Below are 23,200 nucleotides of genomic sequence, written 5' to 3'. Positions count from 1 at the left end.
AAAGTAACAGCTAATTGTGTATGCTATATTTATATACTACATTGTAGATCCACTGTGGGTAAAAATGACAAGACACTTTGGGTAAGTAGAGTCGACTGCAGAGCTGATACAGGCTTCAAATATTTGAACTCTGGAATTTACTTTGAAAACACAAATATCTCAATGGCTTTGAGTGTACTTGAATGTGTTTGTTTGTTTGTTTGTTTGTGTGTGTGTGTGTGTGTGTGTGTGTGTGTGTGCTGCGTGCGTGCGTGCGTGCGTGTGTGTGTGTGTGTGTGCTCTGGCCACTGAGGCATGTTTCTTCTGTGTCTCTGGCTTGTCAAGTTGGCAGCGAATCAGTGTTTGCATCTACACTACTGAGCGACAGCTGAAATAGAGGGGAAAATCACAGCTGAGGATTCCAGATGAACTGTTATTCCCACATCATCATATTCATCCCACACAAATATCAGTCAGACTGTCTATCAGATAAAAAATATTTAACCTTCACCTCAGTATAGTTTACATAAGGCCAGATTGGAAAAAATATAGTAGTTAATTTAAATAATGAAAATTCTGTCATTTTATCAGTGACCAATGATTATATTTTTGCTTAATCTGAAACTTGACAGACCCGGTCCTCAATTATTTTCATTATATATTCAGTATATTCTTAAGATATTCATGTCTTGTGTTCTGTGAAAAGAGCAAGCCATTCATTTTGACTTTCTGTAAGGAAAACTGATCCTTTAACAACATGTACAGTATACATCTGTCAAAACCATTTAAAGATCATTTAAAGCTTGTATTCAAGAAATATATATACATACACTTCAGAGACAAACTACTGTTTTTTAGAAATACATGTGAAATCCAGGCTAAAGTCTCACTTTACTTAGTCATTATTCAGGATTTCAAGGTTATATTTGACACAAAACGACTTCAGCTGGGTTTTTACAAGCTGGGTCACTTACAGTATAAATCAATTCAACTTATTTATTAAAAGCGATATACAGAAACATCCAGAACTCTGATAATGTTTACACACTGAATTAGGGCAGATGTTCCTTTTGGTGTTTGTAATGCAGTAAAATATTTTACCGTTTGTGTAACACAACAATGGCTCAGTAGTTATTTTAGTTGAGTTATTTCTCTGATAAAAGCAAGCAGATGAGAAACCAATAAAGAAAACTGGAGATTGAGTAAGAGACGGAGAGAAAGAGATGCATGTCTATCTCAGGGAGAACTGCTGTACCCTGCCTGTGTTTCTGCACGCATCACTAATTTCTGCTTCCTCTTCCAAATGGCCACAATGGATGCTTGAGAGGGAATTGCGCTTTTGGAGGAAGGGAACCGGAGAGCGTTGGCCTGTTTGCAAATGGACATGTGTGACATCCACAAGTCACACGTGTGTACTCTCTCGTGTGTTTGTGTGTGCCTTTGATGAGACTATCTTCACGCACACAGAGCAGGCTATAGTGATCCCTATGAGACCATTTATTCCTCGCCCTATTTAGCAGTGTATAAATCCCATATAAGCCCCCGTGACTTTCTTTAAGGGACGGGGGCAGTTTGCACAACCACAGTTAATAACAGCTCACAGATCACAACAACTTTATGGCCATGACCTATTAAAGAGTCTCTCTGTGTTGTTTTTTTAAACACCTGAGGGCTATCCTTGGGGCACTTACAGCCTTGATCCAATCATGAGCGCATGGCACAAAACAGTGTAGCGTATGTGCTAATATGTCATATAAAGTGTCTGGAATTATCTAAAGATGACTAATAGCACAAAATATCATTATACAATTAAAAACACTTACTGTAGCAGGCTTCCCTATAAGCTTTTTCAACATGTAGTAACACTAATGTAATGAGGGAGGCATGTAGCAACAAACCAAAGACCCCTCGAAATCCAATCCGAAGTTGGTCACAGGAGACACACTTGAGATGCATGTGTTACTGTACAACCCGATGTAAAAATTGATCAGTCTGAGTTGATCACACCAGACGGGCTTAAGTGCTGCATTTAAAAGTGAGCATTAAAGCAGGCACCAAAAATAACCCTCAACATATAAAGCATATGAGACCCCTGAGACTGTTAACCCCTTTTGTTCAAATCAGTTTTGGGTGATCTAATCAGTGATCCAAAATGTTGTGAGAAAATCACAGCACATTGAAGTAAAAATGCTTTCCACTTTAAAATGACAGTGAAAGGCCAACTACCCCCGTAAATCAACAAAACAAACTTTTATGTTTTTTTTGCAAATAGATCTTAATATAAGGTGTAAATAGGTATCACAAAAGAAACAGAAGTCTTACTCTTTGATGTGTTTGCGACAGGGCACAGAGTTTCTCATGCAGGTGCCCGTGAGGCGCTCCACATTTTCCACTATGACAAAGGGCTTCTCCTCCAGGGTAACAATGGTCAGGTGATTGTCATCTGTCTCCCCGTCACCAAAAGAGTTGAAGCGTGGCCACACCGGAAATTTTAAGGTCAAACTCTGGTTCTCCCACTTGCCCATCTGGAAACAATCAGAGGAGTGTAAAAAAGCTCAGTACTTTTACTTAGTTTTAATACGCTTCAGCAGCAAGACAATCCTGTTTATATTTCTAATGCATTTGTACCTCAGCTGCAAATAAAATGGTGCAAATCAAAAACAGAGCAAAATGCTAAATTTCAGCATCTTTTAATCTGAAGACTTAGAATATAGCGTAAGAGTATTATATTATTTTTTTGAACATTGAAAGCTCCATTCCCCATTCAAATGCAGATATGGAACAACATGAAGGTGATGATTTTTATAATCATGTCTGGGTAAAATATTGCCCTTAAAAGAAAACACCACCGTTTTTTAATATTTTACTATGTTCTTATCTTAAAGGATAATTCCGGTATTTAACACTTTGAGTCTCATTTCTGGTTTGTTTTGGACGAACTACAGTGATGGACACAGAAATTTTGACAATGGGTCGTGTCTTGAGTTTTTGACTCGTTTAGAAGCGTCTCTTGACTGCTTCAGAATGGAAGTCAATGACCATGCACAAACATGTCATTAAAACAACACTTAATGTTCATTTTCAAAACTGTGCTACTCACCGAGCAGTTCATGGTGTTCGTTGATGATTAAAAACAAATATATTGGCGCAATGTATGATTTCAATCAGTGTTATTTGCTATAGTGGAACTATTTTTTCAGATACCTCACAACCGCATATATACTTCCGCTCTATATTTGAGTCTGAAGCGTTAGCACACTCGGCATGCCTGTCTCGACTCACGCGTCCTGCGAGAACAGCATTAGTGAAACAAAACACAAGAGCACTTTTAATAAGGTAGCCTTACATTTTTTTCTAACAAACAAACACTCCCGTATCAGAAATTAACAGCACAGTAATTACTGACAATGTAAAAGGTAGGCTATTTAAATAAAACAACGAAAATAAATGGACGAAGTTCAACAAACTGTAATAAAACGGTAGCATACTTTCCAAATTAAGTTTATTTATAACACTTACACCATCCAATATGTTTTTTCATCAGCAGAACAATAAAGAAGATATTTGCAGAAACCCCAGTGCTCTGTCATGCAAGTCAACCGATCCGCACACTTTAAGAGCTAAAGCATATATATCCAATACAACAGTAATCCCCCATAACTCCGTGTGACATATTGACGTCTTGTGAAGCAAATCAATCAGTTTTTGCAAGTAACTGGACGTTATTTACAACACTATTAGCATGAATGCCAAAGCAGGAAGCGCGCTTCCCGTTCGAGGCGATCTCTTCCACTGGTGGCGTTTGGTGGCTGTTGGCTATGGATGTTGGTCTCTCTGCGCCACCTATAGAGCGGGAGCGTGAAGCGCACTTCCTGCTTGGCAAAAGCTCTGCATTAACGCTGTGAAATATTAATATATATATATTCGAATCTCAAAACTGAAACTCGAATGTCAACCCACGGAACAAATATTCAAATATTCTGGTCCAGCCCTACAAATATGGGAAAATTTTCTTCTGAGAGAAACCGAGCGAAAAAACTACAACCACATGTAAACTGACCCGTTTCTGTTTCCCAGTGGCGGAGTGATATATCAGCGAGCAATGAGTCTTACAAGAGAGATCAATGGAATTTTACAAAATGCCAAATAAAACACGACAGAAACTGTATTTCGCTTCACAACTTGTTTTTAATCATCAACGAACACCACGAACCACTCGGTGAGTAGCACAGTTTTAAAAATGAACGTTAAGTGTTGTTTTAATTACATGTTTGTGCATGGCCATTGACTTCCATTCTGAAGCAGTCAAGAGACGCTTCTAAACAAGTCAAAAACTCAAGACACGACCCATTGTCAAAATTTCTGTGTCCATCACTGTAGTTCATCCAAAACAAACCAGAAATGAGACCCAAAGTGTTAAATACCGGAATTATCCTTTAACTTAGATTAATTAATTCATACCTATTTTTTTCAATGCGTGCACTTAATCTTTGTACAGCGCATCGTGAATGTGTTAGCATTTAGCCTAGCCCCATTCATTCCTTAGGATCCAAACAGGGATGAATTTAGAAGCCACCAAACACTTCCATGTTTTCCCCATTTAAAGACTGTTACATAAGTAGTTACACAAGTAAGTATGGTGGCACAAAATAAAACGTGGTGTATTTTTAAGCGGATAAAAATGAGAACTATATTGTATGGCACTTAGTTTGCAGCACTTTGACCTCGGCACGCAGTAACATCATCACTCCTGACTACTCCCCCTCTCGCTCAAACTTCCCTCAATATTTCTGCGCACAAGGTCGAAGTGCTGCAAACTAAGTGCTCTTCCGCCATACAATATAGTTCTTATTTTTATCCGCTTAAAAAATCACCACGTTGGATTTTGTGCCACCATACTTGCTCGTGTAACTACTCATGTAACAGTCTTTAAAGGGGCCATGGCATTAAAATCTGACTTTTTCCACATTTAAGTGCTATGATTGGGTCCAGTGCTTCTATTAACTTAAAAAATGTGAAAAAGATCAACCCAGTAACTTAGATTTGGTAAACCATTCTCTACAAGCACATGAAAAATAGGTCGTTGAAATTTGGCTCTCCTTATGATGTCATAAAGAGCTCTTATTTTAATAATACCACCCCTTAATCTGCACTATCCAACCACAGCACAGCCATTTAGTGCAGAGAGAAAGATAGAGAGAGAAAAAAAATCAATTTCATAAAACCACCATCATTGTGATCAGTGTTTGCACTTTACCCCTCATTTGCATTTTACAGGACACACCCAAAACGGCACATTTTTGCACACACCTACAAAGTGGCAATTTTAACATGTTATAATAAATTATTTATATGGTATTTTGAGCTAAAACTTCACATATGTGCTCTGGTGACACCAAAGATTTATTTGACATCTTAAAAAAGTCTTGTGACATGGCCCCTTTAACTCTTTCACTGCCAGCGTTTTTTAAAAGTTGCCAGCCAGCGCCAGCGTTTTTCATGATTTTCACCAAAGTTTAATGCCTTCCAGAAAATGTTCTTTTTTGAATATATAAACATACAATATACCAAATGAAAGAACAGACCCTCTGCTTTCAAACAAAAAAAAACTTTCATCCTACCTTCAGTGGTTCTTTTGTAATCAGCTTTTGAATATGGGTAGGTTTCTGCAAAAACACCACATTTTGAGCAAAAAGCAGAGATAATTCCATTTTTGTGACGGACTTTTCATAGAGATCCCATTCAGAGCGATCTTTAAAACAGACACGGACATGCAGCCGCTTGCCATAGGGCAATACTTCCGGGTTTAAAAAGTTGCGGAAATCCACCTGGTGGATAATAGCGGTATTGCGGAAAGACGGAAAATCTCGTCATTGGCGGGGAAGCGTTTTCTCTTAATTGACGAGATATCTCGTCAATGGCGGTGAAAGCAGTGGCGAAGCCAGAAATGTTCAAGTGGGTGGGCCTTTATAAAACAGGGTGGGCAAAGCATAGAATGTACATAAATTGGGAGTGTTTACGCCCATGGCCGGCATATATTTTTTCCCCAATGTAAGTGCGGCTTTTTTCAAAACAGCCAGCAGCTGTCCATTTTTTCCGCGCTGTGGTCTAAAAATATTCAACTCTGGATGAAAAGCTTAGCTTGTCAATGTAAGTTCTCACACAGCCGTCCAATCACAGTGGGTGAAAGGGCGGGACTAATATCACAACAACCAACCGGCTCACAGCTCAAGTATCACAGCAACCAAAGCGCTTGGCTGAAAAAACAGCGAGCATTTGGCGTCCTCCAGGCGTTTTCAGCCGGGTTTAAAAGCTTTGGTGCACGCTACCTAAGCCAAGTTACCTTAATGCCATGCAGGCAGCACAATGTTTCAACGGGAAATTTATAAAACAACTTAAATAACCAACCAGCTTGTCTACAGTATATGGGCAGGTGGGGCTGTGCCTGTTTTATACAGTCTATGAGCAGTGCCCCACCAAATTATTAATCCACTTGAAAACACAGAACTCAACATAAACTGAATTAGTAACGGAATTAGTTTTTACGTTATTTACGTTGCGTGAACGTAGATCCGAACAATATGTCATTCCTCCTCAGCAAAATGCATGACGTGAAAGCGTCATAGGCTACGACAGATTCAACAGGTAGTGATTTTACTAAAGAACTCGTTCGAAAGATTGTTATTTAATGAGACAATGGCCATCAAACAACATGGCGCAATACAAAATTGCATGTGTTGTCATTTAAGTGTAAATATTCCAACAACATTAAATCATACAGCCCCCTAAATAGTTGATTGGAGTAATACTCCTGACTATAAACTGTAAATAATAATGACACCACTATAAACATTAAGAAAATGTCTAAACTCACCATTACATGTCCTGTAGTCTGAGACGGGGCTTCTGGTTCATAATAACAAAGTCCAATATGATCATAATGTCCCTTCGCGCAAAGAAAAGCAGAAATACATTTCTCAGACGAGCATTTATCATCGATGAGCGTAACGTTATAGGTTTTTTATACAATATGTGGTGAAGAACAGTCTTTCAACACAGCATGAAGTCATTATCAACGTAATATGTGCTCGTTTCATTTTGTTGACGTTTGAAAAGATGTCCTCAGTAATCCAACATTTCCATGAGTGATGTAATAGTCTCCGTCTCCAAAAGTAAACAGGCATAAGCAGATGTCATCGTGGAAAGGTTGTTAAACTTGATGATTTGCGAATCGCTGTTTTCAAATTCAGTTCAATCGCGCGTAGGCGAAGCTAACAATGACTGACGAATCATATTCAAAGTTTCATGTTGACAAGCGTGTGCACCAATAGGGTAAAAGAAAACTGCGAAACTGACTGAACATGCAAACTTGCACTTAAATTTTATATTTTAATTATATTTATAATTGTATTACATATATGAAATTATAGTGTGATAAGACGTATATTCGTAGTACTAGTATTTATTTTTGTTAAATTATTTACACATTTCTCTGGAAAATGGCCTTCTGATTGGGTGGGCCACAACTCAAAGTGGGCGGGCCCAGGCCCGGCCAGGCCCACCCGTAGCTTCGCCACTGGGTGAAAGAGTTAAATGGGGAAAACTTGAAAGTGTTTGGTGGCTTCTAAATTCATCCCTGTTTGGATCCTAAGGAATGAATGGGGCTAGGCTAAATGTTAACACATTCACGACGCGCTGTACAAAGATTAAGTGCACGCATTGAATAAAGACAGGTATGTATTAATTCATCAATTAAATCATTTTACAAATAAAAGTAAATACAGTAATATGAAAAAGCAATGGTAATATTGTGGTATAACCACAAAACTGGCAGAAAGACTTATACAAGATGTAGTTTTAGTGATGTAGTACTCGATTTCTGCTTTCTCAGACTCGTCTCGGACTCGTTCCTTTAAAGACTCGGTCTTGACTCGGTCTTGGACCACAGTGAGAGGAGAAGGACTTGTAATTTCGGACCGAGTCCTCGAGACCAACAATTTTTTTTATGTTCATATAAAAAAACACACAACACATAACAATAATAATAAAATGCAATGTTGACAGGCATTATTTAAAAATGACATCCCATGGTGCAATGCACAGATACTGCCATCAGAGCCATTTATTTATCTCTAGAAAAATAGGCAGAAGATGATGCATATGGTAGGGATTTTTTTAATGATAGTAAAAGCATAGTCCATATTAAGACGTTAAGACTGCTCCTCTAAACAATTCCCAATCTAGCTTAGTCTGTGGGCCTAACTGTTGATTATTAACTGGGGTGATTTATGAATATGAACACTGACATGTTTTTATGGTCTTGGTCTCGACTTGGTCTCGACTCCTAAAGGACTCGGTCTCAGACTTGCTTCCTCAAAGACTCGGTCTTGACTTGGACTCGTCTGTATTTGAAAACCACTTGGTCTTGACTCGTCTCAACCCTTCAAAGACTCGGCCTTGACTTGGCATAGGCTGTCTCGTCCCTATCACTACAAGAAGGGCAACTTTCCAGTGCTGGTAAAAGTCACTATGTGGTGTATATATTTCATTTTGCAGTAAAACTTTTCATGGATGTCCGAAGTGTCAATTTTGTATTCAGTGCAGTGTTGACAGCCTTCCATGCCTCTTTTTTAACAGTCACTGTATACATACATTTTGACATGGTGTACTGTTTTTAGGGTCGGTTACTGTAGCACTGTTTTTTACTTTGATCTCTCTCTCTCTCTCTCTTTCTCGTATCCCATAGGGGAATGTGTGGGAAAGAGAGAGCAAGCTATATCACACCTACAAAGCCAAGGACAAGATATCCGTCAGCTGTTGCCATATAACACAGCAAGACCCTACACAAAGAAAACAGACAACTATATCCAACCATACACAAAAAGGACCATAAAAACACAGAGAAGGACAGCATAAAGTCAGCACTAAAAGAATAAAACATTGATGGAGTGTGATGTTCCTCATACCCAACAGGTCTGCTGGAGTGTCAAATATTCATGGTTCAGACAGACTTGGTTCAGACTGACACAAACTTTTGTTAAGGTATCTTGCTGGCTTGAAGCTTCCCAAAGTCACAGGAAATGTGGGTAAATGCTGCTAATCCTGTCAGCGAGTTTTAGATAGAGCAGTAAACCCCTGCTGAACCAGAGACCGTGAAACTTTTCCAACACTGCCACTGAGTTTTTATTTATCAGCTTTAGGGAGACCGATTCGACTGTAGGCTTATTAGAGCCGAAACCCTTTTCTCTTGAACGTTCTCCTACGCTTCTTTTGTACTGTGTGAAAAATTTATTTCATTAATCTGTTTCATTTAGTTTGACAGCACATTTCTATGTGCTGTCAAAATCTATGTGTAAAAATGGCTCATACAATTTCCTTGGATTCAAGGCTGAGGCCGTAACCATTTAGGAAAGAAACAGACAATGTTGTTTCAAAATCAAAATCAAAAGGTATTACTTCTCTTTCTAACAGTACAGTATATTACTGTATTTCCCACATTGTTAGTCGTTAACCTTAGTTATGTTAAAATACATACGTGTTACATTTAGCCATAATTCCCACTTCAATGTTGAGCTGGCGCTTGGTACTGTAGGACACATAGGTTACAGAGTGATAGGCCACAAGCAGCTGAATAATTCAGCATGTTTTGGAGGGGAAAACTGACGTCAGCAAACCTCCACCACCACCTCACCCCAAAGGACAGTGCATAAACATTAAAACCAGAACACAGCCTACAGTTGAAATTTCACTAGTCCATCAATTCTTAATGTAACAGGATTCATTGCTAAACCTAGCCTTTGCTTTTTCTTTCTTATCTAACTCTCCACTGCCTCATGTGAAGTCTCTCGTTCATTTGCCAACTTCTTGGCCTCTGGTTCAGCTCCTTCTGTGCTTTCTTTTGTTTTTTGCTCTGGTATTTGGGAATTCTGGAGCATTTGTTTTCGAAGCTTTGTTGCCCTTGAAACTCAAACATACCGGTACGCATTCATACAAATGAAGACATTGTGAACATCTGCAGACATTGCACGTCGCAGACTTCAGACAAAGATTATATATAGTTTCCCCTTGGTTATCAGCCTATGTCAAATTTTCAAAACATTATAATGCAAAAGCTGACGGTTGAGATTTAGTGATGTATTATTTACAGTATTAAACACCCTAGGTGAATCCTGATCTTTTAGTAAAGGCTTCAATAGAGATACAAAAATCCAATACGGTATTTATACACATAGGCCACGTACACACTGCAGATAAATTCAGTTGTCTTTGACAGCTGTGCAACAAGATGTGTGTCTTCTTAGACTGTTCAGGATTGAGAGTGTATGATTGTTAAGCAAAGAAATGATGACACCTTGTTTAGTAACATTTTGCGGATGTTAGCACATTCCTGCTAACTAATCACACATGGAATTATCATTTAGGCCATGTACACATTGAAGTCACAACCTCAAACTTTGAATTAAAAAATGGGATTGTCGATGCTGCCACGCCCCCATGTCACATCCGCTCGGCTTGCCAAGTGGGGGAAAAAACTCTCAGAGATTTATATTTTTAACACAAGGGATGTATTGCTACAACTCCTTGAAATGCATATCATAAACAGGATTACTACCTAGTGTTCTGACTTTAAGCAGAGCGCAGCAAGAAGGAATCCTACAAGCTTTCTTGCGTAAAGTAAATCCCACAAACCCCCATGCAAGGAAAAGCCACAATGTGCATGTTAATTTGAAACTATAATAATAATAAATAATAATGGCATAGCATTTTAAACTTTAAAAAAAAGTAAAAATCGAGAATCGAATCGAATCGCGACCTTAGAATCGTAAATGTAATCGAATCGAGGATTTGGAGAATCGTGACACCCCTATTAGTGACAATGCATTTACAGAAATTCTGTACAGTTTATACAGAACCAATTTAAACTAATAGTTGATGACGTATTTAAAGAGGCCCTTCCACATAAAACCGTTTTTACTTGTATTTTTTGATATGTGTTAGGTCCATATGTGTTTGTGTTGTGTCGTGAATGTGAAAATTAACTTCCACCTCCTCTGTCAGCTCTAGCCACTGAAAAGAAATAAGCGGAGAAATCAGGTCAGTTAGAAAAGCTTATCAGTGTGACGTGGAACTGATCGAGGTCATTACTATTCATGAGCTCTTCAACTTGAGACCGCGCCCACATATTACGTGTAGTTGAGTTAGTTTTCATAACAAGTTACAGCAAGGATGGCTAAACGTCAACCGTACCATATTCGGGCCATTGTTTTTCGTCAGGACATCATTTCTATTAAACGAGGGAATCATAACAGTTGCTACATGTTTGGATGTTCAGAAGAACGCTGGATTTGAAGAGAGACTGCGATTACAAAGCAATGCTCCTCCATCAATATTGGATCCGGGCAGATTGGCGCAGCTTATGTGAGTAAAGTCTTATGTGTCACTGTGGCGGCTGGTGTTTTCTCTTCCGAGGGACGCGAATTCATGCTGCACACGCTTTGAAAGGGTTTATGATAAAAGACACGCGTGTTTGTGTGAGTAAAACTAAAACACTTTAGAACTATGTGTTATCAGTTGCGGCCAGGATTTCTCTTCAGAGGGACGCGATTCACACGAATTCATGATGCACACGCATCGAATGTAATAAAAGTTTGTGCGTTCGTTACACGCGCGTCGAAGGGTTTATGTAAAAGACGCTTGTGTGTGTGTGTGTGTGTGTGTGTGTGTGTGTGTGTGTGTGTGTGTGTGTGTGTGTGTGTGTGTGTGTGTGTGTGTGTGTGTGTGTGTGTGTGTGTGTGTGTGTGTGTGTGTGTGTTTTTTTGTGCGTGGGTTTACGCTAAAAGACACGTGTGTGTGTGTGTGTGTGTGTGTGTGTGTGTGTGTGTGTGTGTGTGTGTGTGTGTGTGTGTGTGTGTGTGTGCGTGGGTTTACGATAAAAGACACGCGTGTGTGTGTCAAAAGGGTTTATGATAATGTGTGTAAGAAAGACACTCGCTGCATCCCAAACCGCCTACTTCCATACTATGTAGTAGGCAAAGAGTACGAGAAGTAGTGCTTTTTGCCTACTAAATAGTATGGAAGTATGCTGTTCGGGACGCAGCCACTGTCTCTTAAGACACTCACTTAACATTAAACTGATTACACATGAGATTAAATTGAAAGTTAGTTTGAACGAAAAACTGTTATCCAATCATAGCAGTGGGCGTTTACTTCCAAATCGTCAATGCAGCCCGCCCATTAAAACGGATCATTTCTCTAACCAGCCTCAAAATCAGGGTACAAAATGGCCTATTACTTATTGCTTTTGATGTTTTTGGATGTAAAAACCATGCAAACGTCATGAGTAGACCTCAGACAACAGTATAAAGCAATAAAAACGACAGAGGAAGGGCACCTTTAAACATAAACCAGGGACTAATGTCTGTTTTCTGTACGTTTTCTGTATGTAAAATCTCAGGAAAAGAGTAACAATCGTTTTCTTGTGTTGCCAGATCATGCAGTAAAAAACAGCAAACAAAACAAGCCATAATAAACCAAATTGAAACCAAAAGTTTTACATTAAAAATAAGACCAAAATATCTTGATCCACAATCCACACCCACCACTTTAAAAGCTCCATAACTTTGATTGCTTCATGAACCAAGCACAATTTTTTTTATAATAAGTGGACATGGCATTGCAGGAAAAACTTTGCTGTAGACGCTGGTTAAATTGCAACATTTCTATGAAATATGACCTGGTTAAAAACAGCCAATCATCTAAACACGCAAGATTGCAGAATGTTGCACCTCCAGGAGAGACACACAAAGAACAATAATTGTTGTATTGAGATTTTTGCATTTAAATGCAGTTGTCACTCCTTAAATGCTGCAGTGTGTTTAGTGTGTAAAGAAAATTCATGACATTAAACAAATTTAGAACTTAATTTATACAAAACATATTAACTCTCTGGGGTCGACCGCGGCGGGGCGCCGCAAACTCTTTTTTCAATCACTCTGCAAAGAGCTGACAATCACAGATTATTCTTTGCATACAGCCTTTCCCAAGAAAAAGTGTCTTAAAAATTGAAAATCAATATATAGTTTTTTTGTGAATGAGTAGGCAGAATGATTTTCACATCATTTTAAAGAAAAAAACTCTAGGCTAATAGATCCTGTTTTAAAAAGTCTTGGGAAAACATGTTTAGAATGAGTTTTGTGGACTTATATCAGGGACCTAAACATTTTGCTTTTTCAAAAACCATGCATAAAAATGTTTCTATCAAAAATTAACACATGTACATACATGTTGCTTATATAATACTGTAGCCCAGTTTGTGCTGAACACAGTGTTATAAGACTTTTGCCATTATTATGTTTTTAAGCAATTGAAAAAGCACAAATGTCAGTGGATGTCAAAACTTCTCCAGGGCCCTAAAAACCCCTTAGACCCCAGAGGGTTAAAGAGCACCAATTATCTATCCAATTCACTATTTTACATTTCCGTTGGTGTGTAAGTATGTTAACTATATGCAAAAGTTACATACCACAAAATAAACAATCGTCTCCAACATAAATCTCTTTTCTTGGACTACAACAAACAAGAAATGTAGGCAACAGTTTACTTCCTAGGAATGGTGATGTAGAAAAGACCGACATTATTATAATTCCTTCTGTTTCGGACTCAGCCTGTAAGTTAACTCCTGTTAGCACTGCATTACGAGCAAATATTTTAAACATGGTAATGAGCGTCACATTTCCAGCTGACGTCAGAGGCATTCAGGCCAATCATAACGTACAGATCAGCTGGCCAATCAGGGACACAGCGCTTTTCAGATAGATGAGTTTTGTACAAAATCAGTGCATTACAGGAAGAGAGGGAAATCTGGAGATACAAAAAATGTACGGTATATGGATAATAATGTGTTTTTAACTATTAACAATGCCAACAGATTGTATTATACAAAATACACAAAATAACGTTGTTTTTAGCAATGAAATAGGTGCACTTTAAAATTATACAATGTAGTACTGTTAGTATTTTTCTGAAGTTTAATACTTTGTTGATTTACAAAAACAACATTTACAAAACCATTTTAAATGCACTTGCTTATGAAAACAGAGAAAGACTTTAAAAATACAGTAATACACGAGGCATTGAAAACAAGCAGCAAAATATGTTTTTCTTTTGTGCAAAGCCCATTCCATTCATGAACAGATTAAACACAATAAAGGATAATGAATTTAAAAAAAACATAAGCGCATTTAAACAGGACGGGACTGGTAAAAGAAAAGTACAAAGAAATTGGATAAACCAAATTGATGAAGAAAGGCACTTATGTTCCAAACAGCCCCAACACTTGATCCACTCAAAATCGAATCAAACAACACAGGCCATGTGTAGCACCCGTCATGAAAACAGCCCCATCCGGCCACTATGTAAGGCAAGCAGACTGCAGCTATGCATTTCAATTACCTCATTAGATAAATATAATTAAAAGAGAGCTTTGTGAAGCAATAGAGCAAGGAATCCAAATTAAGATGCTTAAGTTCTTCCTTATTGTATTTCTGCTCTTAATAGAAAAGAAAGTTGTTTTTAGTTGTTTACCGTGAATGTGAAATGAGGGCAGGGTGATGGGAGGCAGTCCAAACCAGCCAATAGGAGTCCTAACTTTTGCAGGTATTGTTCACACAGTTTTTAAAACCCAAAGAGAATACTTACGTTGTTGCGACAACACGTAACATCACTACAACACACCCCTTACAGATTTGTTCTTTTGTTTACACAGGATGACTTCCGGAAATATTACTAGGTCCCCATTCCGGAAGCAATCCCAGTATCAATTCCAGGACGTGTTTGGGTTCACTCAGAAATTCCCTTTGGCAATTTTATGGCTATGTAATGGGATCAACACGCTGTGTGAAACGGGTTTATGTTTTGATTGGCACCCAGCATGAACGTGGGGAGAGGGGTTTGTCCTCAACTGGTTTCTGCATAACCTTCACTAGAAACTATTTATTAGATGCTGGATGACTAACAAAGTCATTAGCACTTTACCACAGGGATGGGAAATTAGCATTTTAATTGTTTGCTCGCTGTGCATTTCCATGGTCACGGTGCAAAAAGATTTTGTGCTTGTAGATCTCAACCTGCTCCTCTATTCCAATCAATGTACCCACTTTTCAGAAGTGATTACATGATCGTCTCTTAATATCGGTGGGCTCAGGTTTCACCTTTAGGCCCTTAGAGAACAGAGAAGGCTAGCGTAAAACGCTCAATGCGGCACTGAGGAAGTGAACTCAATGAGACGGCTTTGCCAGATGAAATGCAGTATAATGCAGATCCTGCAGGCTCGGTTGCAGAGAGCTATTAGGATAAAATGCTCCATGTCTAATTCTGTTGAGGAGGTATAATTAATGACTCCTGCGCATATATGAGTGTGTGTGTGTGTGTGTGTGCTAAGCAAATAGCTTGTTTGAAAGAGACTGGCACAGAGCAACGCGACTGCCCACTCAACATTCCACTGTGGTAGAGCTGCAGTTTACTGCAGTTCAGTATTGACCTTGGGTAGAAAACTTCACTCCGTACCGTACAGTATGTTTCTACTAGAAGGGTCATTTCTTTTCAAGTAAAAATTAATACATTAATTACACTGGACAATGAGTACTGACGTGGATGTATATACTGTAGGCCTATGTATCTAGCAATATATATATATATATATATATATATATATATATATATATATATATATATATATATATATATATATATATATATATATATATATATAATAGGGCTGTCAAAAGATTAATCGCGATTAATCGCATCCAAAATAAAAGTTTGTGTTTACATAACATATGTGTGTGTACTGTGTATAATTATTATTTATATATAAAAACACACCCAATCATGTATACATTTAAGAAAAATTTGTTATATTTATATATAAAATATTTATATTTATATATAATATAAATTATAGAAATGTATATACAGTATTTAAATGCAAATATTTCTTAAATATATACATGAATGTGTGTGTATTTATATATACATAATATTTATACACAGTACACACACATATGCTATGTAAACACAAACTTTTATGTTGGATGCGATTAATCGCGATTAATCTTTTGACAGCCCTAATATATAAAGTAAGTTTTTTTAAATGTCACTGTGAAAAGTATACTTAAAATAATGTTGAACAGATTTACTTAATTGCTGTCGTTTTTGGGTTTACTGTACTTACTGTTGGGAGGTGTTAACATTTTTCAGCAAATAAGCTTAGCTGTGTAAATTTTCCCGTTCCTAAAAATTAACTAAATGAATGCTTGTTGGTCCAGTTTGCTTCCCAGCATGCACCAGGCCATTAATAATTAATCTGGTTGCTCAGTATGACCACTCACCCAGTTGTTTATACTGTACTGTTGTTTATTTAATAACCAGTTTTGTGATATCTGGAGTTTGTTCTTTTACATACAATAAAAGGATCCATCATGTTTCATTATTTCAACGTCTTCTTATTTTCTCAGTGTTATTTAGTGGCCAGCAGATACAGATCGTAGGAAACAGTTATAAATGTATGGTGCCCATTGTTCAGCCCATTAATTGTTCACCCTATCCATCAATATAAATGTATGTGTTTTGTGTAAGTTTCAATTCAAAAGTTTATTTCTGGGGCTTTTCACAATTTTGCTTTACAGTAAATACATACTAGTAAAGACAGCAGAGACATAAGGAAAATAATATATGGTATTACTGCACTAGTGACGGCTGGTACACAATATTATTTTATTTATTTACTTTTGCTGGGAGGGGCGCAATCACCTAAAAAAATCATCTAGTGGGACTAAAGTGTATCAATTTAGTATATTTAACATATAACCGCACAGTACATTACAATTTACTACAGTATTACTGATAGTAAACAATAAAAAACATTAGCATCCAAAGCAAACAGCATCACTGATTATTCTAGAGTTTTTTTGTTTGTGTCACATCGCAAAAGTTTTTGTACCTACATAGACACTCATTTGTCCAGCACACACATATATTTAAAAAAATTACCAAATGCAATTGCTTATAATACTTTTCAGAAATGCTAGCATAACTACCAGGCAAACGGTGTGTAATTAGTAAAAAAAAATACTTTGCATAGTATAATTTATTTATGTTTAAAGGGGACATATCATGAAAATCTGACTTTTTCTATGTTTAAGTGCTATAATTAGGACCCCAGTGCTTCTGTCAACCTAAAAAATGTGAAAAAGATCAACCCCGTAACTTAGTTTTGGTAAACCATTCTCTGAAAGCATGTGAAAAAATAAGTAATTGAAATTTGGCTCCCCCTGTGATGTCAGAAGGGGATAATACCGCCCCTTAATCTGCGCTATCCAACCACGACACTGCCATTTAGTGCAGAGATCAGCTCATTTGCATTTAAAAGGACACACTTAAAAACTGCACATTTTTGCTTACACCTACAAAAAGTGGCAATTTTAACATGTTATAATAAATTATCTATATGATATTTTTAGCTAAAACTTCACATGCATACTCTGGGAACACCAAAGATTATTTGACATCTTAAAAAAGTCTTGTGAAATGTCTCCTTTAACAAGTCTTTAAACAATCTCTGGACAATTTGGGGGGATTCACTCATGCGCCCTCTATAAACCAGCTGCCACTGTTAGTAATGTTGAAATAATTGTCTATAGGTTTGTAATCTATTCTGTAGTTATATTCATTGTGCAATTTAAGCAAACATGCATATCTAATTTTTCATAAGATGCATATTAGCGATACTGTGTAGGTGGCAGTTATAATTCTAAAGTCCCACGTAGATCCAAGATCCAGCATTTAGCCAACATGAGACAATAAGTACAACAGATTCTCTGGCTGCCAATCAAAGTTAAGGCAGAGTTTAATCACAGAGGCTGAAGCTTTTATTAGCTCTAATTGTTACAGCTCATCTGTAACTTCTGATGGGGAAAGGATTCACTGGAAAGCGTGACGTTCTGTGTTTTAAAGTAAAGCAGTAAAGCATCATGGTGTAAGTGAGCCACAGAGAAGCAGTAGAGGGAGATAGAGTAGGATAAACAGGATAAAAACACAACAGAGCTGTAATGTGCGTCATGAGATGCTACAGTATGGTTTTTCGTCATAGCCTCCAGTTATAATTTACAGCAGCCGGCTCTTTAATTAAAATCAGCGACACTCTCTGATGAACTGCCTCTCGGCCACAGTTTTACCACAGCACCAGCGTTGCACATTGACCTGCTCAGTTTCATATGACGTTTGAGTCTATTTAATGACACTTGAGCAAAGTGGCAAGGGAATCTATTTAGGTCAGAACTTATCTCATGCGATGGCACTCACTATTTAAAGCCTGTTTAAGAGGGACTAGTTTTTCCTTATTAGATTAGGTAAATATGACCTGCTTTGTAAATACATTTGAATTAAACACGTCTGTGTGATGGAGCACATGTTCTGGCGAACTTATTTTTGGCTAAGTTGAAGTTGCTCTGAGAAATCTAATCCCATTTGGAGAAGTCTGTGCAGTGTATAATTTTTTTAACAAAGGCTCCTGTAGTGCACATTCATTACAGATTTAGATATTTTTGCAAACTTCCTGGATAATCCTATTCTGGGTAATCCAATCCCATGTAAAAATAACATGAAATCAATAAGTAGAGTCTTATCACAGAATAGCCCCTATAGTAGCATCATTGGCTATGATCCTCACCCTAAATAAATCTTTATTATATAATTGAGGAGCTCAGATGCAAAAGCCTCTAAACGCCACCACCGTAAAAATGAGATAATGATATTAAACGAATGCTCTCGGCATGTATTATACGTTTAAGGAATAATTTCGCTTCATATTGGCTCAATCACGGCCTCAGGACATTCAGAAATACTGGTTTGTTGGCAGAATTCATTAAGAGTCTGATAAAAAATGCTAATTTACAAGAAAACATATCAACTGTTTTACATCTGAGCTTTTCATATACAGGTGCTGGTCATATAATTAGAATATCATCAAAAAGTTTATTTATTTCACTAATTCCATTCAAAAAGTAAAACTTGTATATTATATTCATTTATTACACACAGACTAATATATTTCAAATGTTTACTTCTTTAAATTTTGATGATTATAACTGACAACTAAGGGAAATCCCAAATTCAGTATCTCAGAAAATTAGAATATTGTGAAAAGGTTCAATATTGACACCTGGTGCCAGACTCTAATCAGCCAATTTACTCAAAACAGCTGCAAAGGCATTTAAATAGTCTCTCAGTCTAGTTCTGTAGGCTACACAATCATGAGGAGAGCTGCTGACTTGACAGTTGTCCAAAAGATGACTATTGACACCTTGCACAAGGAGGGCAAGACACAAAAAAGTTCATTGCCAAAGAGGCTGGCTGTTCACAGAGCTCTATGTCCAAGCACATTAGAGAGGCGAAGGGAAGGAAAAGAAGTGGTAGAAAAAGTTGTGTACAAGCAATAGGGATAACCGCACCCTAGAGAGGATTGTGAAATAAAAACCCATTCAAAAATGTGGGGGAGATTCAAAAAGAGTGAACTGTAGCTGGAGTCAGTACAGACGTACAGGAAAACCTGGGTTTCAGCTGTCGCATTCCTTTTGTCAAGTCACTCTTGAACAACAGACAGCATCAGAAGCGTCTTGCTTCTGGACTGCGGCTGAGTGGTCCAAAGTTATGTTCTCTGATGAAAGTAAATTTTGCATTTCCTTTGGAAATCAGGGTCCCAGAGTCTGGAGGAAGAGAGAAGAAACACACAATCCACATTGCTTGAGGTCCAGTGTAAAATTTCCACAGTAATGGCGCTTTTCCATTGCATAGTACCCCACGGTTTAGTTTAGTTTGGGTCGGGTCAGCTTACTTTTGGGAGCTTTTCCATTGGGTGCAGTACGCAGTACCCGATACTTTTTTTCGTACCACCTCGGTTGGGGTTCCAAGCGACCCGAGCTGATACCAAACGTGACGCGAAAACACTGTAGATCACTGATTGGTCTGAGAGAAGCGTCACGTCATCGCTATAATGTAAATATTAGCTTTAGCTTACTGCTAGCTTGCGCTGTCTCAAGCAAACATGTTGTTATCTGTGTTCTGCTATAAGTTTCCAAACACCCTTTTAGCGATGAAAAACATCCGCAGGTTGAGAATCCGGGACACCATAACAGTTTTTTCCAGACTTGCAGTTTGTGGCGGCACATTCGCGACGTGCACGTCCGCATTATATATGCTTAAATGTAATTTGAATGAGGCTCAGCGGAGCGCCGTCGACTGACGCCACGGGTCGGGTGTTTGAACAGAAACTGTCATGTGAGACAGAGGTAGGGATAAACGCGATGAGCAAACATCTATTTGTGGTGGCCAATTTTAATTTTGTGGCAGACTGAAAAATAAATGAATGTATGGGAATGTACAACAACGCTCTCACGTGTATGATGTCACAGCAGTAGGCAGCGTAAATATAACGACACGCCTATAATCCCTCCCACTCCGAAGTGATACTAAACTCGATGGAAAAGCTAACCACGTCGGGTGTTTGAACAGAAACTGTCATGTGAGACAGAGGTTGTTGTAAACGCGATGTGCAAACATCTATTTGTGGTGGCCAATTTTAATTTTGTGGCAGACTGAGAAATAAATAAATGTATGGGAATGTACAACAACGCTCTCACGTGTATGATGTCACAGCAGTAGGCAGCGTAACGACACGCCTATAATCCCTCCCACTCCAAAGTGATACTAAACTCGATGGAAAAGCTAACCACGCCAAAGTGAGGTGAGCTGACCCGACCCAAACTAAACTAAACCGTGGGGTACTATGCAATGGAAAAGCGCCATAAGTGATGGTTTGGGGTGCCATGTCATCTGCTGGTGTTGGTCCACTGTGTTTTCTGAGGTCCAAGGTCAACGCAGTTGTTTGCCAGGAAGTTTTAGAGAACTTCATGCTTCCTGCTGCTGACCAACTTTATGGAGATGGAGATTTGATTTTCCTCATTTTTGGAAAATCTAGGGGTTATTTTGAAGAGGAAGATGTGATATGCCAGACCCAACAATGCAGAAGAGCTGAAGGCCACTATCAGAGCAACCTGGGCTTTCATAACACCTGAGCAGACTGATGGACTCCATGCCATGCGCATTGCTGCAGTAATTCAGGCAAAAGGAGCCCCAACTAAGTATTAAGTGCTGTATACGCTCATACTTTTTATGTTCATACTTTTCAGTTGTCCCAGATTTCTAAAAATCCTTTCTTTGTATTGGTCTTAAGTAATATTCTAATTTTCTGAGATACAGAATTTGGGATTTCCCTTAGTTGTCAGATAATCAAAATTAAAAGAAATAAACATTTGAAATATATCAGTCTGTGTGTAATAAATATAATATACAAATTCCACTTTTTGAATGGAATTAGTGAAATAAATCAACTTTTTGATTTTATTCTGATTATACGACCAGCACCTGTAATGTTATGGGTTTTTTTCAGCCTGATCTCACACGAATTTGTACATATTTTACAATTTGGCTAATTCATATGAATTCATATGAAGTTCATCGGGCAAAAAACGTACAATTATCATAAAAAATAATGAATGAAACCGCACCCCTAACCCTAACGTATTAACCATGGTTACTACACTTTTACCACAATAAAACCATGGTAAAATGAAGGGCAAAGGCAAATAGTAAAAACAATGTGCTGTCTGGGTTCTGTCTTGTGTTCAGGTCTTTAATTTTGAAGTCATAGTTCTCATGTTCATGTCTTTTTTTTTGATAGTGCCATGTTTGTATCTAGTTTCCCTTTTCCTTGATGTGTCATGTTCTGATTGGTTCCTTGTTTGTATATATAGCCCTCATGTTTCCATTGTCTTTTGTCAAGCTTTAATGTTATCAAGTTTCTACTGTTTGGTAACCCTAACCCTAATCTAAAAGGATTGTTCACCAAAAAAAAAAAAAAATATCAATCATCTAATCATCCTCCTGTCATTCCAAACCTACATTTCAGTCTGGCTTTAGAAGTCACACAGTATAAGGCTACATTACAGTATATGGTCAAAGGATCATTTTAGCCACTTGTTCAGTGTCCACAATCCACTTCATACACTGAGTATTCACACATATTAAACACTTCACTCTAGTGATACTGTGTAGGCAGCAGTTAAATTCCCACGTGGATCCAAGATCCAGCATTCAGCCTGAATGAGACAATAAGTACAACAGATTCTCTGGCAGCCAATCAAAGTTAGGGCAGAGTTTAATCACAGAGGCTGGAGCTGTAATTAGCTCGAAAGAAAACTAAACTTCTTTAGTGTCCACAATCCACTCAATACACTGGGCATTCACATATATTAAACACTCCTCTCTGACATCCACTTCAAGCCCTGGCCCGTTTAAAGATGACTCAATGTTGTAATGAGCCCTGACTGAACAATATGAACAGCACATTGGGGGAAAGGCTTGGGGGAGTTGTGTGGTTTTGGCTGCCTGAGAAGGAACACTGAAAAATGAAGGCTGTTTTTCAAGATGACAGTGGTATGGTTTGAATGCTGCTTTACACTACGGCATTTGTACTTTCCTTCTTTTCTCTATGTGAAAACATAGAAGTGAACGAGTAAGAGGCAAATGCTTATTTTGTGCTACCACAGTCTATGGCTTTTGTGGCCAGGTCAATTCACTGCAGGTCGCTGGTAGATCACGTTGATAGGAGGATTATATTTATTGGCCGATATTCCATACTCGACTGGACAATAGTATATCAGGGATACACAGATTCATGGGCAATACAAAGTAGCCATCCTAAGGGTAGATAGGAATGACAGAGTTAACCCCCCCTCCAGAAAGGATTACTCAAGGGAAGCACCGATCCCCAAATAAATTACACAACACAAGCAATTTGCTACATGGCCGCCTAGGCTGGCAGAGGGCTGGAGTCAAAGTGACAGTCAAAGACACAATGGAAAGGTGTTTTGCATATCTTTAGAATACATCTGCGTTAATCTGAAATAAAAAGCACCTCCTCTAATGACCATTTCTAAAAGCCTTCACTTTAAAACACATGCCATTTTGTGCAAACAATTATTCATGAGAAAAAAGCGACAGCCACGTTCTCATCCTTTTCTGGCAGCAGACATCTTCCTTAAATGAAAATCTTATCTCAAGGGGGTGGCGCATGAATTCTGATGGCTTTATTTGGAATAGAGAC

The 23,200-nt window shown here is 38.1% G+C and overlaps 1 protein-coding gene across 1 annotated transcript in view; it reads right to left on the bottom strand.

Moving 5' to 3' along the window:
• The window catches only part of grin2aa (glutamate receptor, ionotropic, N-methyl D-aspartate 2A, a), a 186,958-nt gene that overhangs the window by 38,206 nt on the left and 125,552 nt on the right, over positions 1–23,200 (bottom strand). The window contains exon 5 of the mRNA XM_065279188.2: positions 2,302–2,504. Within this exon, the coding sequence (XP_065135260.1) occupies positions 2,302–2,504 (203 nt within the window). The remainder of the gene's footprint in view (positions 1–2,301; positions 2,505–23,200) is intronic.

This window comes from Paramisgurnus dabryanus, chromosome 3 (genome assembly GCF_030506205.2).
Source record: "Paramisgurnus dabryanus chromosome 3, PD_genome_1.1, whole genome shotgun sequence".
Classification (NCBI taxonomy): Eukaryota; Metazoa; Chordata; class Actinopteri; order Cypriniformes; family Cobitidae; genus Paramisgurnus; species Paramisgurnus dabryanus.
Note: the sequence above shows the minus strand (reverse complement) of the source record. Positions and strands in the feature narration are given on the sequence as shown.